Consider the following 25,436-nt stretch of genomic DNA (forward strand, 5'->3'; position numbering starts at 1 on the left):
TCCTAAAAGTACCTAGCGAACACCTCAGAAACATCTCTGGTAACCCTTAGCTACTTTCTGGATAACTGTCGTCGACATTTCCTGCAAGTTAGCTAAACACTCCGCCTGTGCTCCGGACCGTTCTTCACAACATTAGGAAAGGGAATGATGCAGTGATGTGTCGGTCGCTAAAGACAGCTCTCGGAGCCGGCTCCTTGTTGGATTAACCAGAGTGAGTGACACACACACCGCACCTGCGGACTCCTGAGCCGCTAAATACAGCTAAATGTGCGTGTGCGGCGTGCTAAACACACGTGCAGCTTGCCCGATTGCAGTGAGACGGGGTTGGGGGGTGGGGGGTGCAGCAGTGGTTGGGACAATTGTTACATTAACTGATGGACTTGTAAATAAATAGTTTATAAATAAGGTAGAAATAAGTTCCTCACGCTGATAAATAATAACTAACCTCTCTGAGGACACGGTGCTAGTGCACTCTCCTACAGCACCTTGACATGACTCAATAAATGTTATGCAACATTTTGTGAACATCAATTTATTTGCATTTATCTGTTATAAATGCTGCTGTATAATTCTTGCTGTCAGTATCTGCAAGATATTGGTATTTGGGTCTGCACTGGTTAGACTTAAATGAGTTAAACCAAGGTCTATAGCCCTTGGGTCATAAACTAAGAGCTATAAGTATATTGGTCTTTTTATACTGGGAATCAGGAGTTCTTTTAGTGATCATCTTGTTTCTTATTTTTGTCCTGATTGTGCCCTGAGCAATTTTATGACTGAATAAAAACAAATAAAATCAACATAAATTGAAAAATCGTCCTAAATAATCGTGATCTCAATTTCAGTCACCATAATCGTGATTATTATTTTTGCCATAATCGAGCAGCCCTACTAGTTCAATTTGTTAGCTTGTTATCAGAATCATATTTGCAGTTTCATCATCTGAGCTGCTTTTTAAGATCTAGGTAAACTTGTTCAGTTTGGGGTTAAAAACAAACGTTTTCACATATTTTCCATGTAGTTTTTTGCCAGTTCCTCTTCTGAAAGGTAGACAATTGTTTTTCTCTTTCCCTCAGAAAATCTTAATATTCTCCTAGTTTGGCCCAGCACAGTTCACTTCCTAATTACAGCAACAGCCTTCTATCATAACCACATACCGTAAATCCTCTAATATTAGCCTGTATTTAATTAACTGCCGGGTATCATATTTTGGCCGGTGTCGGAGTCGGAGGAGGTGAATAATGGCCGTTTTTTTTATTGTGGCCGGGTGGAATGTGGTAACAAGCAAGTACGGGGGGCGGTTGTGTCATCCATTTCACTTTTGATTTGCCAGTGATAGACCGCGAGGGTAACGTTAACCATGCGGAGACGAAGAGGAGGCGAAAATATGAAATCAAGTTCAAAGAGAACGTGCTGATTATGCTGCAGAACACTCTGGGGAGCAGTAGCAGGGGTTGTATGAACTAGTCACTAGTCGACTTCACCGCTCTATAGTGACTTTTTATGCCTGTCATCGACTAGTCGCTGTAACGTGATAATGACCGGCAAGATGCAGTCCACGGAAAAGACAGCAGCCTGCTGTCAGCAGGTGACGAGCTCCTGCGCGTCGGGAGGCAACGCGCTGTGTCAGAGCGTCGGTACTGACACCCGCCGTAAAACGGACATTTAACCAAATTGTGACCTTTACCCTCTTGCAATTTAACCTTCCCCTCACCCCCATCCTAACCTTAACCAGCTTGCGCATGCAAAGCTCTGATTGTTGACGAGCTCCCATCTGCGTCCTGAGCACGGCCACAGTAACATCAAATCAGGTGTCGCCACCTCAAAAACTAATTTAACACGCGATCGTTCATGTCGGCTCATTTCCTTTTATGTTTTCTGTCTTTTATTCTTTTATTTGTGCCTGATGCGTTTCGCTGCTGTGGATCAGGGCGCATCACCTGTTTTGTCCTCGGTGACGCACCTAACTGATGTGGCCGGCAAGCAGCGCGCACTCCGCTGTTTTTGCGTTCAGTAGGTCTTTTAGAACTGCAGTTCAAAGGTAACTCATAAGGTGAATATATATGAACCCAGGTAGGGCTGCTCAATTAATCGAATTTTAATCACGATTACGATCTGAGTTTTGAACGATTATAAAAAACAAAACAAGCCGATTATTTGCTCCTCCCGCTTGCGCTGCCCTGAGTTGCAAATGAAGCGCTCCTCCACAGTGTTACCAACTTAGCAACTTTGACGCTATTTCTAGCAGCTTTTCAGACCCCCTTCTTGACTTTTTAATCCTAAAAGTACCTAGCGAACATCTCAGAAACATCTCTGGTAACCCTTAGCTACTTTCTGGATAACTGTCGTCGACATTTCCTGCAAGTTAGCTAAACACTCCGCCTGTGCTCCGGACCGTTCTTCACAACATTAGGAAAGGGAATGATGCAGTGATGTGTCGGTCGCTAAAGACAGCTCTCGGAGCCGGCTCCTTGTTGGATTAACCAGAGTGAGTGACACACACACCGCACCTGCGGACTCCTGAGCAGCTAAAAACAGCTAAATGTGCGCGTGCAGCTTGCCCGATTGCTGTGAGACCGGGGTGGGGGGTGGGGGGTGCAGCTGTGGTTGGGACAATTGTTACATTAACTGATGGACTTGTAAATAAATAGTTTATAAATAAGGTAGAAATAAGTTCCTCACGCTGATAAATAATAACTAACCTCTCTGAGGACACGGTGCTAATGCACTCTCCTACAGCACCTTGACATGACTCAATAAATGTTATGCAACATTTTGTGAACATCAATTTATTTGCATTTATTTGTTATAAATGCCGCTGTATAATTCTTGCTGTCAGTATTTGCAAGATATTGGTATTTGGGTCTGTACTGGTTAGACTTAAATGAGTTAAACCAAGATCTATAGCCCTTGGGCCATAAACTATGAGCTATAAGTATGTTGGTCTTTTTATACTGGGAATCAGGAGTTCTTTTAGTGATCATCTTGTTTCTTGTTTTTGTCCTGATTGTGCCCTGAGCAGTTTTATGACTGAATAAAAACAAATAAAATCAACATAAATTGAAAAATCGTCCTAAATAATCGTGATCTCAATTTCAGTCACCATAATCGTGATTATTATTTTTGCCATAATCGAGCAGCCCTAAACCCAGGTAGCAGTTTCTCTTTTGGATTGAGAGGAGATGCAGGAAGATAATAAACAGGCAGGACAGAAAAATAGTCAAATAAAAACAAGTTAGTTTTTGTACCTGGTGGTTGCAACAAACAGACACCATTGAAGGTAATCAGAAGTGAGGAACAGAAAATGAAATAATTATTTTAATGTTTAGAGCAGCAGGAACTCTGAGAGGCTGCAGGCGCACCAGTGAGTTTGCGGCTGCTGCGCAGGGGGAGGGGGGAGAGGGCTGAAGCAGAAACTACCGTTGTTAAAAGAAATGTGTTTAACTTTGAAAATGTGGGCACAATTTTAATTGTCAAAAACTCCAGCGAACCATTAGTTCATTTTGCTCAAATAGAAATAGAGGCCTGCCTCTAATTCTGGTCCTCCTTTCAATAAAGGCCTGGAGCTTGATGAGCTCGAGTCAAATACAGGCCCGGGCCTGTATTAGAGGATTTACGGTAAGTGGATAAAATGTTCAGTAGCAATGAGAGAATTTGCTGTTGCATGTAAGTGATGTTAACTATTATTTAACATTTAGACTTATTTTCTGATATTTTTATTTATTCAAAAACCCTGGTTAGGGATGTTTTTCTGTATTTGGAGCATCAGAAAAAGTTTTATGGTGGTGGTGATGTTTTAAAGTCACTGAGAAACTGCATGCGTGCAGTTTGTTGTTTTGCTGCTAATACAGTAGCAGGTGCAGCTGCTTATTCTTGCAATAAAAATGTTATGTTGTAATGGAATTCATGCATTAGTTTTTGTTTGCTTTGAACCCAGAGCAGACGTCACACGCCAGACGACATCAACACTGCATCCTTTAGTATTTGTTCATTTATCTCAAGTAATATTGATATCGCAATATTAAGCACTGTTATTGAATATTGCAGGTTTTCCTAATATCGTGCAGCCCTAACCAGTTTCATCTCTCTCAGATGTAGTGGAAAAAAGGGTATTAGGGCTACTTTACTTAGTGACACTAAGCACTGGAACCCACTGCTCTAAATGATTCTCAGAAGTGGAATTTAAAGCTGGCTTTAAAGTTATGACATATTCTCTCTGTTCATTACATCATAGCTGCGGCACTACTGTTGAAGTGTTGTTTAACTCGCACTACCAATAATGTACTCATTACCACTTTGAAGGTAGATTGGGTTTCAATCTACTCAGTTTACTCTCAACTGTTCTTTCTAATGTCAAACAAAATGAACCTGACAAAGCACACATAGCCCTTTGGCTTTAAAGAGTGTTTAACAGTGGGGTGTTACTGGTGGAGTGTTTACCTTCCACTGCTCAGGAGGTAGGATCTGGACCACCACTATGTCTCCATTTAGCGCACGGTTGCGAGCGGCAATGCCTTCCAGGTAGATATCGTGTGTGTCATCCTGCAGGTTGAAAGTTGCAGCTTGTTTTCTACCTTATGTGATGCTCGGGAAAGATTCTCAACACCCATGTTGTGACTCACTGCAGCGCCATTACAGGCGGAGACGAACTTACATGAGAAGGGATGAAGGCGTCCGTGAATTTCTTAGGGTTGATTCTTAATTGTCCCTGTAGAGGAAAGACAAAAAATAAAAAATGACTTCAAGAGACAGACTACTCCAGAATTTTTTCTCCTAATGAAAACTAAATCAGAAATAACTAACAAAAAACAGAAATAAAAATAAAATGGGCATGTGCATTAGGAAACCGGCCTCTCAAATAAAGTCTGTTGCACTCCGGTACAGTAGGTGGCGACAGAGAGTGAGGGAATCAATGTTACGGAGGTCAGGAGGGAGTAAGTTCCAGAGCTGGGGAGCAGAGCGGCTGAAGGCCCTGCTCCCCAGAGTGACCAGACGGAAAGGTGGGACAGAGAGGTGGATGGAGGAGGAGGACTTGAGGGAATGGGTGGAGGTTGAAGGATGAAGGAGGTCTGAGAGGTACGGTGGAGCTAGGTTATGGATGGCTTTGAATGTATATAGCAGAATTTTGAATTGGATTCTGGAAGTGACTGGGAGCCAGTGGAGCTGCTGAAGAACAGGGGTGATGTTTTGCCCGTGCAGTTCAGGATAAACTTCAAAATTATGCTTCTCACTTACAAATCCTTGAACCATCAAGCTCCTCCATATCTGTGTGAACTTGTCCATTACTACAACCCGCCGCGTGCTCTCAGGTCTGAAGATAAGCTCCTCCTAGCTGTTCCCAATGCACGTTTAAAAAGCCATGGAGAGAGGGCTTTCTCTGTCTGTGCACCGAAGCTGTGGAACGCATTACCACTGCTAGTGAGGCTAGCACCAACAGCTAGCATTTTTAAATCACGCCTGAAAACTCACTACTTCAACCTAGCTTATACCACATAATTATGAACCTCACTGACATCTGCACTGTTTATAAACTGACTCCACAATTATCGACTTCCGTATTATTGAGGTTCTTTGTAAAATGTTTTTTTCCTATTTTTACTTCACCGGGTTCACCCTGTGTCTTAATGATTTTTAGCTGTTATTTTTGGGAATTTTCTTGTATTTCCTTTTTATCTTTTATCTGTGTTCGACATGTTTATATAACGCCTGTTTAATTAACCAACATTTTTAGTGTACAGTGCCTTGTTTGGTTGTAATGCCTTGTGAATGCGCTTTATAAATAAAATTGGATTGGATTGGATGTGGTGGGGTGATATATACTACAACGCTGCAGCACAGCTTATTTGGTATTACTGTCCTGCTTTATGGTGTTACGCGCCTTGCTTTGTGATGATGGTCCTGTCAGAAGACTTGCTTCTGCGGTCTCGTCACTTATGGAACGCGTGCATCTTACCGGTTTAGTTCGGCTGAGCCATTTACATGCAGGATGTAATCAGATTACTACCGCATTATCTGAGTGCTTCAGCTCGAGCCAGCCTGATGCGTTTACGTCCAAGAAAAAAGAAGTGACAAGAGTCTTTTTAAGGCAATATTTTGGTTTTCTGATGCGCATGTAAACACTCTGACTCAATGTGTTTACGTGCACATCAGTGTGTGTGTGTGTGTGTGGGGACGGTGAGGTTGTTGCAATAATAAACATACAATGCCATAAATTAACTATTTCTACCCCTTCTATATTGCAATTAATTTTCAATAAATAGCAAGTTAACTATCAGACTCGCGCAATTGTGATTAAACATTTAGTCGATTCACGACCCAGAAAAAAAAATCAAGCCAAAATTACAATTAAAATCTGAAGTTAAAAGTGAATAAAGATATAAAAATGAAAAGAGCAAACAAAGCTATGAAAACCTTGAGTGTTCCAACATTTCTGATGAAATTAAATTCATCCAAACTCAAAGACGAGGTTGTGGTCCACACACCTGGTAAAGCTCTCCTCTTTCAAGGCCACGGGAAACTTCCTCAGCGGTCATGTAGGATTCAAACACCTGCTTCTTTGATTTCTGGTCCACTTTGTTCTTTCTCTTCCCAGCAGGAGAATTAGTCTGGGAAGCTGAAAAAAGATAGCACTCATTGATTTGACAACCACACGCAGTTCATTAAACTAGCTCATCATGACAAGAGTTGAAAAGAAAGAAACTAGACCTCCTTCCTTGTTTCTTGAAGACATAAAAGGCTTCTTTAGGTCAGATGAGAGGTAAAAAGTTTTAAAGACATTTTAAGACCTTCCATTAACGTTTCCACTCATGACTGTTCTAGATGACAGAAATCAACGTGGCTTATTAGAACATTGCTGTTTGTTTTCCTCTTAAATAAAGTAACCCACGACTGACCTGTGTGGGGCTGAGACTTTGCGTCTTTATTGTGAGATGCTTTGTGCCGTGACGTCTGAGGGTCAGCACCAGAATTTAACACCCCACCTCTGCTTTTGTCCTCTTCAGGGTGCTTTGGTTGGACTTTTTTCTTTGACTTTGTCTTCTCTTGTTCTGGTGCACTTGTACTAGCTTTCACCAGGCGCGGAGAAGACCCAGCAAATGACTCTAGCTCTCTGGGGGCAGCATTTCTGTGAGAGCCTTCTTTTTTCCTTGGCTGTTTCTGATGTTTCTTTGAACTGCTGGGTTTTGGAACACCAAATTCCTCTCCAGATTCAATGTCTCCATCTTGACTGGTGGCTGTGTCCCTTCTCGGTCCTCGTTGCTGCCTTTCAGACACGCCTTGTTTCCTTTCAACCTCTTGCTGAGGACTGCGAGTGTTTATTTTCTCCATGTATAAAGACAGTGAACTCTCTTCCGATTTATTTTTCAGAGATGATGGAGAGAAATCACTTGAATCAGAAAAGTCAGTAAGAACTTGGTCCATTGCGTGTTGTGGTATATTGAGCCTATCGTTATATGCACCTGGTGCTGAGTTGGAACCGTTTCCCTTTGTTTGGGATGAAGACTGCTTTGCATATTCCTCTAGATACAAACTGAACTTACTGTTGTGGTGCTGGCTGAGAAGCCTGGCATAGGCATTTTTTTGAGGAGTGCTTGGCAGATTCTGGCAGCGTTTAGCTTCTTGTTTTGGGTTAGCCGTCTTTGGCTTCTGAGGGGAATCCATAAGGCAATCCCTAAAAAGTGCTTTGTCGGGACAAAAAGTGACACAATGAGTGCAGCAGTTTAAAAACAACAGGTTGTTGTATAAACTTGGCTCATCTTCATTTATATAACCATGCAGGAAAAAGACAAGGACAGCCCAGATAGGCATGCACTGATACGTTAATAATAATAATAATAATAATAATGCATTGAACTTATATAGCGCTTTTCTAGACACCCAAAGACGCTTTCACACACTCTCACATTCACACACTGCTAGTGATGGTAAGCTACTTGTAGCCACAGCCGCCCTGGGGAGGTCTGACAGAGGCGAGGCTGCCATTTGGCGCCGTCGGCCCCTCTGACCACCACTAACACAGGCAAGTTGGGTGAAGTGTCTTTCCCAAGGACACATCAGCAGGATCCCCTGGCGGGAGCTGGAATCAAACCCATGACCCTCCGATCATGAGACAACCCGCTCTACCACCTGAGCTACTGCTGCCCCTGGTATCGGCATCGGCACCGATACCAATACCAATACAAGTATCGGTATCGGTAAAAGTTAACCGATACCAGGGATCGATACCAATGCAGTTGCTTGAAAATTGCTTCACTGTAACTTGTTATTTCTGTTCACCTAATATTTTAGTTTTGTGATGATTTCCATTCATATACTTTACTTTTCATCTACCTCACAGTCTTTTCCTGTTGAAAGCAGAGAAGAAAATAAAATCTGTATTCCAAATCATTGCATGTTTTTGTGTGGTAGAAGTATCGGTATTGGTAATCGTATCGGCGAGTACTCAGATCCAAGTATCAGTATCGTAACGGTTTGGAAAAAAGTGGTATCGTTGCATCCCTAAGCCCAGAGCAGCAGACATAAACTCAACACACATGATAAAGTCTAAAATGAAACACTGCTCAAAAGAGACAATACAAGTAAATGGGATTAGCAAGTAACATGAACAAGTAATCATACAATTAACAAGTCTGACTTTCACCCTGGTAAGTACCAAACTATCTAATGTTAAAATGATATTAGCATCTATAGCTAGCGGTAATAACAGTGTACCTGACGGAGTAAACCAGTGAGCAGTGTGTAACTTCATAGGTGCGTTTTACTCACAAGCTCCCTTCTCACTGGGACCACAAGGTCATGAAATCACGGGAGAATTGCAACACCACATGTGATTTCACAAGCAGTGTTGGGAATGTTACTTTAAAAAAGTAATTAGTTATAAATTAGGGCTGCTCAATTAATCGAATTTTAATCACGATTACGATCTGAGTTTTGAACGATTATAAAAACAAAACAAGCCGATTATTTGCTCCTCCCACTTGCGCTGCCCCGAGTTGCAAATGAAGCGCTCCTCCCACAGTGTTGCCAACTTGGCGACTTTGACGCTATTTCCAACAGCTTTTCAGACCCCCTTCTTGACTTTTTAAATCTTGAAAGTACCTAGCGAACACCTCAGAAACATCTCTGGTAACCCTTAGCTACTTTCTGGACAACTGTCGTAGACATTTCCTGCAGGTTAGCTAAAAACTCCGCCTGCGTTCCGGACCGTACTTCAGGACATTAAGAAATGGGTGAAAAGCTCTATTTGATTTGTAAAAAAATAAAAAACCTAATGCTTCTGTTTGACTGACAGAATGCAATATGTGTAGCAAATAGGGCTGCACGATATTAGGAAAACCTGCGATATTCGATAACAGTGCTTAATATTGCGATATCGATATTACTCACGATAAATGAACAAATGCTAAAGTATGCAGTGTTGATGTCGTCTGGCGTGTGACGTCTGCTCTGGGTTCAAAGCAAACAAAAACTAATGCATGAATTCCATTACAACATGACATTTTTATTGAATAAATATGCAGCTGCACCTGCTACTGTATTAGCAGCAGAACAACAAACTGCACGCATGCAGTTTCTCAGTGACTTTAAAACATCACCTCCACCATAAAACTTTTTCTGATGCTCCAAATACAGAAAAACATCCCTTACCAGGATTTTTTGAATAAATGAAAAAAATCAGAAAATAAGTTTCAATGTTAAATAATAGTTAACATCACTTAAATGCAACAGCAAATTCTCTCATTGCTACTGAGCATTTTCTCCACTTATGTGTTTATGATATAAGGCTGTTGCTGTAGTTGGGAAGTGAACTGTGCTGGGCCAAACTAGGAGAAAGTTAAGATTTTCTGAGGGAAAGAGAAAAACAATTGTCTACCTTTCAGAAGAGGAACTGGCAAAAAACTACATGGAAAATATGTGAAAACGTTTGTTTTTAAACCCAAACTGAACAAGTTTACCTAGATCTTAAAAAGCAGCTCAGATGATGAAACTGCAACTATGATTCTGATAACAAGCTAACAAATTGAAAGATAACCGGCTAGTAGAGCTTCTGACTGACAGTTTATGTGCAGCAGCAAATCAACTATCCTGATTAACAAGGTTATAAAAGCTCATAAAGGAAAAATCACTTTGATGTGTGGGGGAACTTTTCCAGGCCCTCTTTAGCAGGGTGGGACTGGGAGGAGAGTGCTGTAGCCTTTTAGCTGGAAGCTAACCAGAGCCTGGGGCTAACACTAGCGACATGAAGGTGGGTTGGTTCACCGGCACGTGTCGGAGTCAGCCCGGTAAAAATGATTAACGACACCGACCGGAGTCACGTTCACGTTTGAAAGCGGCGCTGATTCCAGAAACCTCAGCACAAAGTGCGTTCGTTGCTCTGAGCCAGCATGACGAACAAGGGAACAGTGCCGCAAACTCTGTTCAGGTGTTGCTTTCCAAAAGGGTCTATGTAGGGGGCGGGCGTATTACGTGAAAGGAACCATCTGATTGGCTGCATATCAGAAGGACTACATTTGATTGGTCCAATAATACTTCCAAGTAAAAAACAGAGCTGGTTTACAAAAAGCTGATGTATGACACGGATGGAAATGTTTGAACCAAACATGTATCGCTGTTTTTGCCGTGTTTTGTGATGGGCCTATCGCACGTCCTGTTATCGCGATGACGACAATTTTTCGATATATTGTGCAGCCCTAGTAGCAAACATTTGAGCTGACCATTCATTGCAATATTTATCTGATCTTTGCGATATGCATATTATGATGCTGATATTGAGATAACGATATATTTATGATATATTGTGCAGCCCCAGTGTACGCCTGTCTTTATACGATTATCATGTTTGACTTCCTGTCTGGCCTGATCTGAACTGCTGAGTTTGACGCATTCTGTAAGTTTAGAGTGTAAATAGACTTGCGAAAGCATTGTGTTCCTACACTTCTGGAACGCTTCTAAAACATGAAGCTTTGCGGATGATGGAAATGCACCCATCCAGTGTAAAAGCAGCTATGGGGTGGGGTTGTTTTTATTTCTGAGGGGTTGGCTTTCTTTTGTATAGCACTTAGAGCTGCTTTTAGCCTGAAAAGTGCTTTATGAATAAATTTTAATTGATTGAATTAATCAGTTTTATAATAAACAATACGACGCACATTTTATTATGTTCAAGTTTAGTTAGTAATTTATATATTTGGAATTATAGTAATTCATAGTTAATGTAATAAGTTCTGTTAAGAGGGGATCCAATTGTCTTGCATATTTTCATTTTTAAAAAGTGATGTAATTGTTACTTTTCTGGTAATTAGTTACTTTTATAATATTGAAAGTCATTTACTAACTCAATTACTTTTGGAAACGTAATTAATAGTAACTATATCTATAATAACTATAAATGTCATTTTTGTATCGTTTTACTGTTTTGGGCCCGTCTGATAGCTATTCATAGATCATCCTTTAGTTCTCTCTTATGTTCCTGCTGAATTTCCTGTAGTCTGGTTTACATATTTTTGATCATTTTCTTGTACTTTAATCTTTGTTTTGTTTATGTGAAGCGCCTCGTGATTTTTATATTGAGAGGCGCTATATAAAAGATCGTTTTCTTTTTTTCTGTCATCTATGGTTTATTACTCTAATAACTAATCCTGATTGTGTTAGTTGTGGCTTGTAACTCAGAAACCTGAAGTCATCGAACACATTTGTTTTCAGTTTAAGCAGTTGGAAGTCGTTACTAACATCTTTTTGAGTAAAGCGAAAAAACTCGGACGGTTATGAAAACTTCTTAGACTAAATGTTTTATTGTGCGTCATAGTAAATGTAATAATTCTTATATATATTCGACTACAGAAGATTAAATGGAAATAATATTACGTACATATACGACAACAGAAACGTGTCATTTTACTAAATTGACGCCACAACAAATTAAAACAGAAAATGTTAACCGTTAGTACCGTTCCATTATTGTCAGCTTTCTCCTCTCAAAACGTTAGCACAAGTTAGCGTGAGCTAGCTACTTTCAGCGTCCAGTTTTCTAACGTTAACTGGCAGCTTTTCTGTCACACACACACACACACACCACAGCACAATAATTAATAAATGACCGCTGAAGTAAAATAAAGACTGTCAACATAAAATAACAAGTCACTACCTGTTCTGCTGGGGCGTCAGTTGTGTACAGCTACTACAGCTAAAGCTAACTCAGTGTCCACCTCCTTCGTCAGCGGTGCTGCGTTTGGGTACCGTCAGACATCCGGGACTTAGACAGACAGACAGACAGACAGACAGACAGACAGACAGACAGACAGACAGACAGACAGACAGACAGATAGATAGATAGATAGATAGATAGATAGATAGATAGATAGATAGATAGATAGATAGATAGATAGATAGATAGATAGATGGGCAGTTTTGGTATAACAGTCTATTTTAGGTTACATGAAGATGCAATAATTTATACTTGTCTCATGTTTTTGTTCTCATGATGATTTGTTTATTGATAATATATGCTTTAGTTCAGGGGTCACTAACCTTTTTGAAACTGAGAGCTACTTTATGGGTACTGAGCCATACAAAGGGCTACCATGTTGATCCATTACTGACCCTTGAACTGGAATAGATCAGAGTTAAACTAACATTGTGTATATCACCATAATTCATTGTTTTAAAGGAATGTTGTACTTTTTAAACACATTTTAATGCATTTGTGATTAAAAGAATGGCAGCAGATTTTTTGTTAGTTTATTGTAGACTTGTGTGCTATTTAGAGGCTTTATTAAGATAAGGCAAGGATTTTCTCTTCTAAATGGTGAGAGCAAGTGTAGTACCAGCTTTCTGACACTGGAGGGCAGCAACTCCCCATCTTCCCTTCATTTCAAAATGCAGTTGGAAACAAGAGTATTGTTTTGCATTATTTAGTTATTTATTTATTTATTTATTTATTTATTTATTTTTGTTTGTTTTTGTTTGTTTGTTTTTGCCAGAGGAGGGCACAAATTCCTCATTATTTCAAGACAACAAAACACAGTTCTTGGAAGAATTAATAGGAAGTGTTTATACAAATTACTGTCTTGTAACTTTATAAATCCAGTTTTGTCTTCTCATTTTACGCCTCCACCCTAAAGGAATTTCCAGCTGTTTGGCTTGCTTTTAGCAACACCTAGAGTCCATTATTAATTATCTGCAGTCAAATCATAATTGAAACTTACAGGTGCTGGCCAGTAAATTAGAATATCATCAAAAGGTTGAAAATATTTCAGTAATTCCATTCAAAACGTGAAACTTGTACATTATATTCATGCAATGCACACAGACCAATGTATTTCCGATGTTTATTACGTTTAATTTTGATATTTATAGGTGACAACCAATGAAAACATCAAATCTGGTATCTCAGAAAATTAGAATATTCTAAAGGCCAATGAAAAAATGTTTGTTTCTCTAATGGTGGCCAACTGAAAAGAATGAACATGAAAAGAATGTGCATGTATAGCACTCAATACTTAGTCGGGGCTCCTTTTGCCTCAATAACTGCAGTAATGCGGCGTGGCATGGACTCGATCAGTCTGTGGCACTGCTCAGGTGTTATGAGAGCCCAGGTTGCTCTGATAGTCGTCTTCAGCTCCTCTGCATTGTTGGGTCTAGCGTATTGCATCCTCCGCTTCACAATACCCCATAGATTTTCTATGGGGTTAAGGTCAGGCGAGTTTGCTGGCCAATCAAGGACAGGGATACCATGGTCCTTGAACCAGGTGCTGGTGGTTTTGGCACTGTGTGCAGGTGCCAAGTCCTGTTGAAAGGTGAAGTCTGCATCCCCATAAAGTTGGTCAGCAGCAGGAAGCATGAAGTGCTCTAAAACTTCCTGGTAGACGGCTGCATTGACCCTGGACCTCAGGAAACAGAGTGGGCCAACACCGGCAGATGACATGGCACCCCACACCATCACTGACGGTGGAAACTTTACACTGGACCTCATGCAACGTGGATTCTGTGCTTCTCCGCTCTTCCTCCAGACTCTGGGTCCTTGATTTCCAAAGGAAATGCAGAACTTGCTTTCATCAGAAAACATAACTTTGGACCACTCAGCATCAGTCCAGTCCTTTTTGTCCTTGGCCCAGGCGAGACGCTTCTTGCGCTGTTTCATGTTCAGGAGTGGCTTGACACACGGAATGCGACACCTGAATCCCATGTCTTTCATGAGTCTCCTCGTGGTGGTTCTTGAAGCGCTGACTCCAGCTGCAGTCCACTCTTTGTGGATCTCCCCCACATTTTTGAATGGGTTTGTCGTCACAATTCTCTGCAGGGTGCGGTTATCCCTAGAGCTTGTACACTTTTTTCTACCACATTTTTTCCGTCCCTTCGCCTGTCTGTTAATGTGCTTGGACACAGAGCTCTGCGAACAGCCAGCTTCTTTAGCAATCACCTTTTGTGTCTTGCCCTCCTTGTGCAAGGTGTCAATGATTGTCTTTTGGACAGCTGTTAAGTCAGAAGTCTTCCCCATGATTGTGGTGCCTTCAAAACAAGACTGAGGGACCTTTTAAAGGCCTTTGCAGGTGTTTTGAGTAAATCAGCTGATTAGAGTGGCAGCAGGTGTCTTCTATATTCAGCCTTTTCAGAATATTCTAATTTTTTGAGATACCAAATTTGGAGTTTTCATTAGTTGTCACTTATGAATATCAAATTTAAATGTAATGAACATTGGAAATACATTGGTCTGTGTGCATTGCATGAATATAATGTACAAGTTTCACGTTTTGAATGGAATTACTGAAATATTTTCAACCTTTTGATGATATTCTAATTTACTGCCAGCACCTGTATGTCCTGCTGTGTGTTCATCTTTTCAACACCTACATAGTGACCTTTAACCTACAGTATAAATCCACTTTCTATTTGGCCTTACAAACCCAGAAGGTTCTGCTCAGTGCTTGTTTACAAACAGAAGACAAAACATCCAGACAAACATTCTCTCCCAAGGTTCCTGCACTCTCTGTGAAAGCCAGACGTCAACATTCTTCGCTCTGAAGAAGTGAAGACTCCATGATTTTACAGTTATAAGTTAAATAATCATATGTGATGAATGAACAAGATGTTTAAAGGAACTGTTTTAATAAACTGTGCTTAAATCCATGAATTTGAAATGAATATTGTTCTTACAATGATCCATTTATATCACAAATCACTGTGTGTTTGATTTGACAAGTTAATCATTGTTTACACTCATACACAGTACAATAAGATACATATTAAGGTTAATATTCACCTCACATAAGAGTTTTGAGACATTCTCACTCACAATTTTAAAAACATCTTAGTATCTGAGGAGGGCGTGGCTTTCTGAGGTATGTTGGTAAATACTCAGAAACGTGTCAAATTCTGATTGGCCAAACTTGGCCAGAAATCACAACAAAGTAGCCTAATAAAACAAGAGTTGCTTCCCGATTAATTCAGTTTCCAGCTGAGCCCCAATTTGGCCAAATCTGGAAAGAAGCCTCTTTTGAAAACAAACTCTTTTCACCTTAAGTCAAAACCTTTCTGCGATGCTGCAAGTGATTACAGACACAACAGCTCTTCCCAGAGCTACTTCAACTCTCAGACATCCGCCTTGGACACAAATAAGCATTCCAGATTCCTGCCTTCACCTTGAGGGATCTCAGACTGGACGGGTCCTGTCGGAGCTATCTACGGGTTCCTGATGCCAGAGGTTCGCTCCATCGACTCCCCGGATCGAACGAGAACCTCCACACAACAGATTGCGTCTGATGCTGTTTTTAATAAACAACTCTAGTTTAGAACCAAACAACTAATTATTTTACACCCAGATTTCACTATTTCTGTGAAGGAGCAATAAAAAAGTATCTGTGGAAAAAGCTGAACCTCCAGATGGCAGCAAAGATATCCATCCATCCATTGTCTGAACCCGCTTGGGGGGGGGGGGGGGGGGGGGGGGGGGAATGCAAACTCCATGCAGAAAGATCCCAGGCCGGGAAGCGAATCCAGGACCTTCTTGCTGCAAGGCAACAGCTCTAACCACTGCGCCACTGCGCAGCCGCAGCAAGGAATATAATTTTACTATTCAGTGGAGCTGTGCTGTTGTGATGGAGGTAAACAGCAGGAAAAATAGCAACAGCACAGTCTGAGCTAATGTTTTTGTGTGGCTTCTGTTTGAGCATTAAACATCATTACATAGAGATGATTCCAGACAGGTCTGTTTTAACCGTTTAGTTTCCACAGCATGAGACGACACGTAACAAGTCTCTTCCCTTCATTTTGCTCCATTACCTTTCTTTAAACCAAGAAAGGTCGACTAACTTTTAAAAGTGATTCATTTCTGTTTAAACATTAGAAAATCTGCCTTTTTCTCTTCCCCAGCCTTCAATTTGGCTCTTTTTGTCCTCTGAGCCCAGCTAAAGGAACCTCTGGGAGAACAAAGCGTGGGTGAAAGAATGGCTGCTACATCAGCCTCTGAGTGTTGCAGCTGTGTGGACCCAGGTTGGAGAGCATGCAGATGAAGCAGCAAATGGCCATCAAATATTTATCAGACCAGGGGAGGCAGTGCAGCTTGTAAGAGAAGATGAAACATGGTGCAGGAGCTGTCATTTGACATACGTCTCGTCTCCTCTGCTTTGATGCATCTTATTTTAAGTGGTCTGGATGATAGTGGTCAGTAAATCTGAGTGAAAAAGATAACAATGTTTTGAGGTATTCAAAAGTAATTTGAAATCAGTTTGTTTTGGTTCCTCATTTCTAACATTTTTTTTGTGCGAACATAAAACTTAATGCTAAATGTGTTTTTGCTGTTTCATATAATGTAAGATCAGACAGGCTGCAGTCCTCACTATCATCAGCAGAGCATGGCATGGGGGTCGTCACCCTCCGGTGCCATGGCAACGGGCTGCAAGTCACCCTGGGTGAGCTGAACTCTTCAACACCACCCATTTACAGACAGAAACTGACTTTAGATGCGCTCTGGAGAATTTCAGAGTACACACACACACACACACACACACACACACACACACACACACACACACACACACACACACACACACACACACACACACACACACACACACACACACACACACACACACACACACACACACAATGTGTATGCAGGTTAACAAGCAAACTTTAATCACATATCCCAATAAAACCTAAAGTGATGGTGTTCCCCCTTGTAGATATTTCCACCCATCATCAGTTCAGTTCAATTCAAGTTTATTTATAAAGCGCCAAATCACGACAAGAGTTGTCTCTGTCATGTTCCGTGTCCCTTTGTTCCCCAGCCCCTCCAGTTCCCACTCCAGGTTTTCCTCTTGTGTCCCATTATTCTCCTCAGCCCTCACCCCTCTAGTTATTGGTTGTTTATATTGGCCCTCAGTCCCTAAGTTTAGTTATCCGTGTTTTATAGTTTTAGGTTTATCTGCCCTCCTCTGGTTTTGTTCCCCATTTAGATAATTGTATGCACCTGCTTTCCCTCCAGCCTTCACTCCACACACCTGCTGCCTGTTTCCCTAATGGCTCCTCTCTGTGTATATAAGTCTTGTCTTGTCCTTCAGTGTTTGTTGGTCCATTGTATGTGTCTGTGCTGTTCTGTTCCTTCCCCGTGTTTTTTGCCTGAGTCCTTGCTCCTGTTTTTGAACTTCAGTTTTTTGTGTTTTATCCGCTGGATTGAGCCTCCACCTTAATAATAAAGAATTTACTTCTTTACCTCCGCTCCTGTCTGAGTGATCTGGTGTTCTGCATTTTGGGTTCGAACCTCCTGCCCGTCAGCGTGACAGTCTCAAGGCACTTCACATAGTAAACATTCCAATACAGGTCAGTCCATTAAGCCAATCAGAAAAAAAGTTTTCTATATAAGGAACCCAGCAAATTGCATCAATGCTCTTTACAGTAAACCTCATAGTAAGCAAGCTTTGAAGCATCTAGTGACAGTAGAGAGGAAAACTCTCTTTTAACAGGAAGAAATCTCCAGAGGATTCTGGCTCAGTATAAGCAGCCATCCGCCACGACTCACTGGGGATCGAGAAGACAGAGCAGACACACGCATCCATGCATCCATCCCGTGATCCATCCATTTATTTCCCTCTGCTTATCTGGGGTTGGTTCGCGAGGGCAGCAGCTTAACCCTCTGGAGGCAGGCATTGCAGATTTGCAACAGTTAAACCTACCTACCTGGTTACTCCACGTACGTATTTCATGAGCATTTGTTAACTCCGAAGTACCCCTGAAGGACTTAGTTGTCCTTTTATCAAAACTTATTTTGAGCCTGAGAGGGTTAAGCAGTGAGGTTCAGACTTAACACACACTTGGGCCAGCGCCTCCAGGAGAATCCCAAGGCATTCCCTGGACAACCAAGAGACTTATGGGCCATTCCCATCTGTACCTGGTCGGCCCAGGCCGGGTAGCATAGTCCCTTCTTCTCGAAAAGCAACACATTTGATCTCATTCTAAAAGCTGCAGGTTAAAGCAACGGGAAGAGGTAATAATTAAATGATATGAGCTAGATGAAAAATGGCCTCCAACAGACAGTTCTAAGCTCAAACATTTTCTCATAGAAAACAAATGTTATTTTAGTTTTGTTGTTTGAATAATGTTTGATCACTGATATAAACCTGGCATGAAAAGATAGGCTCATTAGAAATGAGCTGCATGTTTTTTTTTAATTATTTAGATTTAGGAGTTACTCTGAGGAGAGACGAGGGAGCTGGACCTGATCTGTAGTTCTCATCCCACTGACTTCTGCTTTATTTTCCGGCCTGTACATGATTCTTTTATCGCTCATTTACCCTATGCCCCACCAGCAGCGCCCTCTCTTTTTGTCTTGCCCCAGGCGGTTATGTCAGCACTGGACAGCTCCCGTCGTTCCCACGCTCCGCCCACCGTCATGCAGACTGGCAGGGTGAAACAAGCCTTCACTTTCACTTGCCTTCGCTGGGAGGGACACACACCACTTGAATGATTTCCTCTGAGCGGGAGTGCGGGGAGGCTGATCTCAGCTTTGGAATGGACACAGGGTCTGAGGTTTTTGATCCGATTTTGAAATTTGTTTCAAGCCCAAGGCTGAAAGTGTTTGTTCTCCCTGGTGTGGAAGGAAGATGCTGAAATGGAGAGGATTCTTGTCCGTAACCGTAACAACACTCTGCTGCATGTGTGTTTTTAAGTGTTTTCCGTCAGCAGCAGCGGACAGGGAGCGGATGTGGGAATGAGCTTCATAGTTTTCTGGAGGTCCACGGTGTTCCCCGTGCGCTTGCTGTGAACAGGAACCATGACTCTGGTTGTCGTCCTGCTACTCCTGCACGCAGGACTCGTTTTGGGATCCAACTACGGCTACGTGGAGTGGTCGGATAATGACCGAGACGAGAAGCACCCGACGGTCTTCAGCACCCAGAACGTGATCGGGGAGGCGCCCAACCAGCCGACCCTGCACCCTGTACCTGCCACCGAGCGCGCGGTGGTGGCGCACAAGATAGAGGAGGATTTGCCGAGAGTGGTGACGGCATTCCTGCACACGGGGAACTCCTCCGCGCTCAAGCAGGTCAACTGTTCCCGGAGGTACGAGCTGAGCAGCCTGCGGGGCGGCCTCCACGTTGCCTCCCACTACTCGCTGCACAGCATCCTGGACACGCTGGCGCACGCCACCAACTTCCTCAACATGATCCAGCAGGACAACAGGTCCCGCGAGCTGCGCAAAGACAGCCACTGGTACCATGCGTTGGTTCAGAGCATCTTAGAGGGGGACCCCAAAATCCACAGGGCGGTGGTGACCCTGCACGCGGAAGCTCCGACACGCGGGCCCCACGTTTTCCTCCAGGCGACGAGGACCGATAATGAGGTGGTGCTGCAGGACCTCTCCGGCTCTGCGCAGCGTCAGCTGAAGAGCCGGAGCTCGGAGTCCAGCTGGTTTCACGACTTCAGTGATGGAAGGAGACCACACGTCCACAGGAGGGTCCCAGAGGGCCCCAGAAGTGTCAATCACCTTCTGAAAAAGAGTCAGATCAAATGGTCGGCTCCTTACCTGGAGTGTGAACACGGCACGTTTGTGCCTCACTGGCTGCTCACGCTGTCTGCTGGCTTCTATGGACTAAAGAACGACTCCGCTCCAGAGTTCAGGTGAGTCAGAGGAGAGAAAGATGTCCTTCCACACGCACCGGAGACTGTTTAAATCCGCGATAGTGGCTGAACAAATATATGACGGCCCTTATATTTAAGTCCAAGCTAGCGAATCATAAAGGCTTTATGCAGCAGCTTTATGGATGGATCCTTTCAAAGCAACACATTCAACAGGCTGGCTGAGAGGTAGAGGGGGGGAGGTGCAGCACTTACAACCTCACTCTCCAGTCCAAGTGTGTCCTGAAACAATCCATATATTTATGAAGAGACAATAAATCATCATCAGTAGTATAAGCTATGGTTTACAGCACCTCCTGGCAGATGTCAGTGAGCTTAGTTCATAAACATTCACTCCTCCTGAGATAGAAATTGTAGTCAAATGCTTAAACCTGCTTTTCACTTATCCTCCTGGAACACCTGATGTTGTAATTTATCACTTCAATAAAGAGTGAATGAGGTCAGACCATCTCTTTTTAATCGATCTGAGTTCAGAACTTTGTCCTTTTCAACCTCATGTTCCTTTTGTGCGTATTGCTGTCATAAACAGAGATGGATGACGTAGCTCCGCCTCTTTTTTGTTGTTGAAATGAGGCCAAACCTTTCGGTTTACGGCTTTGCCACTTTTAGTTTCTGGACCTGGAATCTGAGCAAGTTCATGTTCACTTTATTTGTCACGTGTGAGTTAATGCAAGTCAGCATTACAACGAAACATGCTCGACAAGATGGGAAGAGAAAACACACTCAGCCTTTCAGCAGGAGACAGAAAATGTCATGTGTAATAGAGTGTGAGCACTCAGGATGTCAGTCAAGAGAAGTTAAGACCCGAAAGAAAAATCAAATGTGTTTTTACATAATTAAGCCCAGTTCACTGACCCAGTACACACTTTACATTTCCTTTTTTTGTTTGAATGGAGCTTCAAGTCCACATTAAACTGTTCCACAGCCTCATCCACAAGCACAGCAACTGAATACTTCAAACCAGTAAAAGCAGTGAATAATAGAAAAAAAGTGTCTTCTATCTATTTCCTGTTTGCTTCTTTGTGAACACTGCTGTGCTTTCTGACATTTAGGATGAATGGATGAAACATGTTTTCTAGCCAAGTCTCTCATCTATTATCACCCAGAGGAATCTGCTAGATAAGTGAGATAAAATAGAAAAGATAGGAAGAGGTGACAAAATGGTGTGAGACAGGAGAAATCATCAGAGGATCCATACCAGCCGTCTTTAGTGGAGGGGAGAGCAGCAGCACTCATAGTCCGAGGTCTCACATTTCAACTCTCCAGTCCCGAGTGTGTCCTGCAGCAATCAATAGATTCATGAATAAATAATGACATATCATCAATACTAAGCTATTGTCTGTAGCACCAGTAAATAGCGAGGTATACCTAACATGTCAGTGTTAATGCCAAACTCATTTAATAAACATTAACTTGTGTGTAGTTTATGCACTTGAGATAAAAATAAACCAAATAATGAAAATTTATGTTTGCTTATAAAGCACCAACTCACAATAGAAGCCAAAGCAAATGTTGTCAGCAAGTCATCTGGTTCTCTTTAGCAGCATAACTAAAGGGATGAGTCAGGATAATCCAAGATAACCTTTGTCGTGGTCCGAGGTACACGTCTGACCCATGACATGCAGAATCTACGCGGCTGACCCATGACATGCAGAATCTACGTGTCTGACCCATGACATGCAGAATCTACGTGTCTGACCCATGACATGCAGAATCTACGCGTCTGACCCATGACACGCAGAATCTACGCGTCTGACCCATGACACGCAGAATCTACGCGTCTGACCCATGACATGCAGAATCTACGCGTCTGACCCATGACATGCAGAATCTACGCGTCTGACCCATGACATGCAGAATCTACGCGTCTGACCCATGACATGCAGAATCTACGCGTCTGACCCATGACATGCAGAATCTACGCGTCTGACCCATGACATGCAGAATCTACGCGTCTGACCCATGACATGCAGAATCTACGCGTCTGACCCATGACATGCAGAATCTACGCGTCTGACCCATGACATGCAGAATCTACGCGTCTGACCCATGACATGCAGAATCTACGCGTCTGACCCATGACATGCAGAATCTACGCGTCTGACCCATGACATGCAGAATCTACGCGTCTGACCCATGACATGCAGAATCTACGCGTCTGACCCATGACACGCAGAATCTACGTGTCTGACCCATGACATGCAGAATCTACGCGTCTGACCCATGACATGCAGAATCTACGTGTCTGACCCATGACATGCAGAATCTACGCGTCTGACCCATGACATGCAGAATCTACGCGTCTGACCCATGACATGCAGAATCTACGTGTCTGACCCATGACATGCAGAATCTACGCGTCTGACCCATGACATGCAGAATCTACTTGTCTGACCCATGACATGCAGAATCTACGTGTCTGACCCATGACATGCAGAATTTACGTGTCTGACCCATGACATGCAGAATCTACGTGTCTGACCCATGACATGCAGAATCTATGTGTCTGACCCATGACATGCAGAATCTACGCGTCTGACCCATGACACGCAGAATCTATGTGTCTGACCCATGACATGCAGAATCTACGCGTCTGACCCATGACATGCAGAATCTACGCGTCTGACCCATGACATGCAGAATCTACGCGTCTGACCCATGACATGCAGAATCTACGCGTCTGACCCATGACATGCAGAATCTACGCGTCTGACCCATGACATGCAGAATCTACGCGTCTGACCCATGACATGCAGAATCTACGCGTCTGACCCATGACATGCAGAATCTACGCGTCTGACCCATAACATGCAGAATCTACGCGTCTGACCCATGACATGCAGAATCTACGCGTCTGACCCATGACATGCAGAATCTACGCGTCTGACCCATGACATGCAGAATCTACGCGTCTGACCCATGACATGCAGAATCTACGCGTCTGACCCATGACATGCAGAATCTACGCGTCTGACCCATGACATGCAGAATCTACGCGTCTGACCCATGACATGCAGAATCTACGCGTCTGACCCATGACATGCAGAATCTACGCGTCTGACCCATGACATGCAGAATCTACGCGTCTGACCCATGACATGCAGAATCTACGCGTCTGACCCATGACATGCAGAATCTACGCGTCTGACCCATGACATGCAGAATCTACGCGTCTGACCCATGACATGCAGAATCTACTTGTCTGACCCATGACATGCAGAATCTACGTGTCTGACCCATGACATGCAGAATTTACGTGTCTGACCCATGACATGCAGAATCTACGTGTCTGACCCATGACATGCAGAATCTATGTGTCTGACCCATGACATGCAGAATCTACGCGTCTGACCCATGACATGCAGAATCTACGCGTCTGACCCATGACTTGCAGAATCAACCAGGAGACAATGATAAAGGGAAAATGAGTTTTATTTAAACGAAGTAGAACTGAGGGTGCTGCTTCAGAAAACCAAGCAGGAGTATCTTCGGATCGCGGCGGAAAAACACAAACTGATATTAGTGAGCTGTTTTAGAATCTAGCATGGGTTTACTGAAGTGAGGAAAGGCAGCTAACGGTTTTACAGAGGAGCAGCGGCTTCTGGGGGAGAGGCTTGAGGCCAGGTGTGCATGAGCCAAGGGTTTCCTAGACGTGGAGGGAGCTGAGACTCGGTGATTGTCCAGAGCTACCGTGACGGCTCAGGAGATGTTGAGTGGATTAGTAGTCGGCAAGCAGATGGGCGGCTGAGAGGTGAGGACCAGGGGAAGGTGAGGGATCTGGGTTTGTGGTTGAGAGGTGGTGGAAGCAAGAGTACCGGGGAAGAAAATGATGCAAGATGAGATCTAATCAGGAGCACAGGGTTCCAACAAGACTAGGGAAGGTAGAAGAGACTTGGCTTTGAATGGTATGAGTTTACCCCAACATGAGCAGTACCGGTGTGAGTGTATCTTCCAGCCTTGCGTCTGTGCTTCACTGCTGCTTAAATCCCCTGGCCAGGCTGATTACAACCATCGGCAGCTGGAGACTCTCAACCACGCCTACCTGCAATTCAGGAACACAGGGACAACAGGAACACCAACACACACATTGGGCTTGTTCGAGTTGAGCAGCGCCTCGCCTGGAAAACAGACGAGAGCAGACGGACGCAGCAGGGGGAGTGGCTGAAAGTCGGCGTTTAAGTCGGACACAATTTCCTGCATGTGTAGCTCGCGGGTGACGATGGATGAGGATATCTCGTTAGCATTCATACTTGTTTAATTTTTCATTTTAATTCTGGTGCCTCTTAGCAACCAAAACACATCCTCACATGCTCGTGGACATCATGTAATGCATATGGAGGCATGACTGTAATAATAAGTAAAGGTTATCAGCTGTAGGTTTAGTGTGCTCATAGGAAACGTGACAAAAGAACACAAATCACATTTCTCTTAATGGCCTATATAGTTGTCATCATCAACGTAACATGATTTACAGAATACATGTGACCAACTAACATTTCATGTTCTATCACCGGATGTTTGGATCACAATGTGAACCAATCAGATCTTAGATCAGGTGAGAGCCAGGCGTTTCCCGTCATGCCGTAAGTTTTGCAGCTGGTGGAGAGCAACTGCAGCACCTTGCTCCAAAATCTGCGGCAGCCTCGATCTCACAAGGCTATCGTTGCCTACTTATGCATGACGTCAGAGCAAGTCGGCGTCAAGTCGGACACAAATCCAACCGGCCTGCACTGCGTGCCGATCATCGTTGATCTAATCTGCGCAGAACTGGCTCATCTCGAACAAGCCCATTCACACACAGGAATGCTCACCATGAACCGTGACAACCTTAACCAGAATATTTTCCAAAAAGTGGACAAGGAAATCTTCAGCCATACTCCGTTGGACCGGATCGCAAACTGTGGATCTATCTGGCATGCATTCAAACTGGGTTCTTCAATTCTAAGACATCTTTAAAGGACATTTGTCCAGAATAGCTTCAAGGTCTCTTACATTAGTACTGGAAGCTAAGTTGATACCATCCAGAAAAAGGAACAACTTTCATTCAACAAACAACCTTGGTTTTGTCTGAAATAAAAAATTGTGTCTTCAGAAATGCTGGCTTGGATTATTCAGGTTCCATCAACAAATATAACTGAGTCATAAGCATAACAGTGAGAATTTATCCCATGTCTAATGTTGGAAGCATAAAGAAATCAAGGCTATTGGACCAAGAGCGTAACCCTGCGGGACTCCATAACTGAATCTGGTGCAAGAGGAAGATTCCTTATTAACACGAACAAACTGTCAGCTAAATGAGCTTAGTGCTGTTCCTT

The 25,436-nt window shown here is 43.0% G+C and overlaps 2 protein-coding genes across 6 annotated transcripts in view; one reads left to right on the top strand and one right to left on the bottom strand.

Moving 5' to 3' along the window:
• dis3l2 (DIS3 like 3'-5' exoribonuclease 2) overlaps positions 1 to 12,240 on the bottom strand; it is a 38,291-nt gene extending 26,051 nt beyond the window's left edge. The window contains exons 1-5 of one of the 4 annotated variants that reach the window (XM_015957497.3): positions 12,137 to 12,240; positions 7,536 to 7,676; positions 6,480 to 6,610; positions 4,652 to 4,705; positions 4,438 to 4,539 (exon numbers count right to left, since the gene is read on the bottom strand). In XM_015957497.3, coding sequence (XP_015812983.3) covers positions 4,438 to 4,539; positions 4,652 to 4,705; positions 6,480 to 6,610; positions 7,536 to 7,656 — 408 coding nt within the window. In that variant the 5' untranslated portion in view covers positions 7,657 to 7,676; positions 12,137 to 12,240. Of the gene's footprint in view, positions 1 to 4,437; positions 4,540 to 4,651; positions 4,706 to 6,479; positions 6,611 to 6,702; positions 6,813 to 6,890; positions 7,677 to 12,136 lie in introns of those variants that run through there. The other 3 variants (XM_015957495.3, XM_070541753.1, XM_015957498.3) reach the window with 3 other exon arrangements.
• A 5,067-nt stretch (positions 12,241 to 17,307) lies between these two features.
• Positions 17,308 to 25,436, top strand: part of LOC107384307 (metabotropic glycine receptor) — a 92,112-nt gene continuing 83,983 nt past the window's right edge. For both annotated transcript variants that reach the window (XM_015957499.3, XM_015957500.3), the window contains exon 1: positions 17,308 to 20,103. In XM_015957499.3, coding sequence (XP_015812985.3) covers positions 19,259 to 20,103 — 845 coding nt within the window. In that variant the 5' untranslated portion in view covers positions 17,308 to 19,258. The remainder of the gene's footprint in view (positions 20,104 to 25,436) is intronic.

This window comes from Nothobranchius furzeri, chromosome 11 (genome assembly GCF_043380555.1).
Source record: "Nothobranchius furzeri strain GRZ-AD chromosome 11, NfurGRZ-RIMD1, whole genome shotgun sequence".
Lineage (NCBI taxonomy): Eukaryota > Metazoa > Chordata > Actinopteri > Cyprinodontiformes > Nothobranchiidae > Nothobranchius > Nothobranchius furzeri.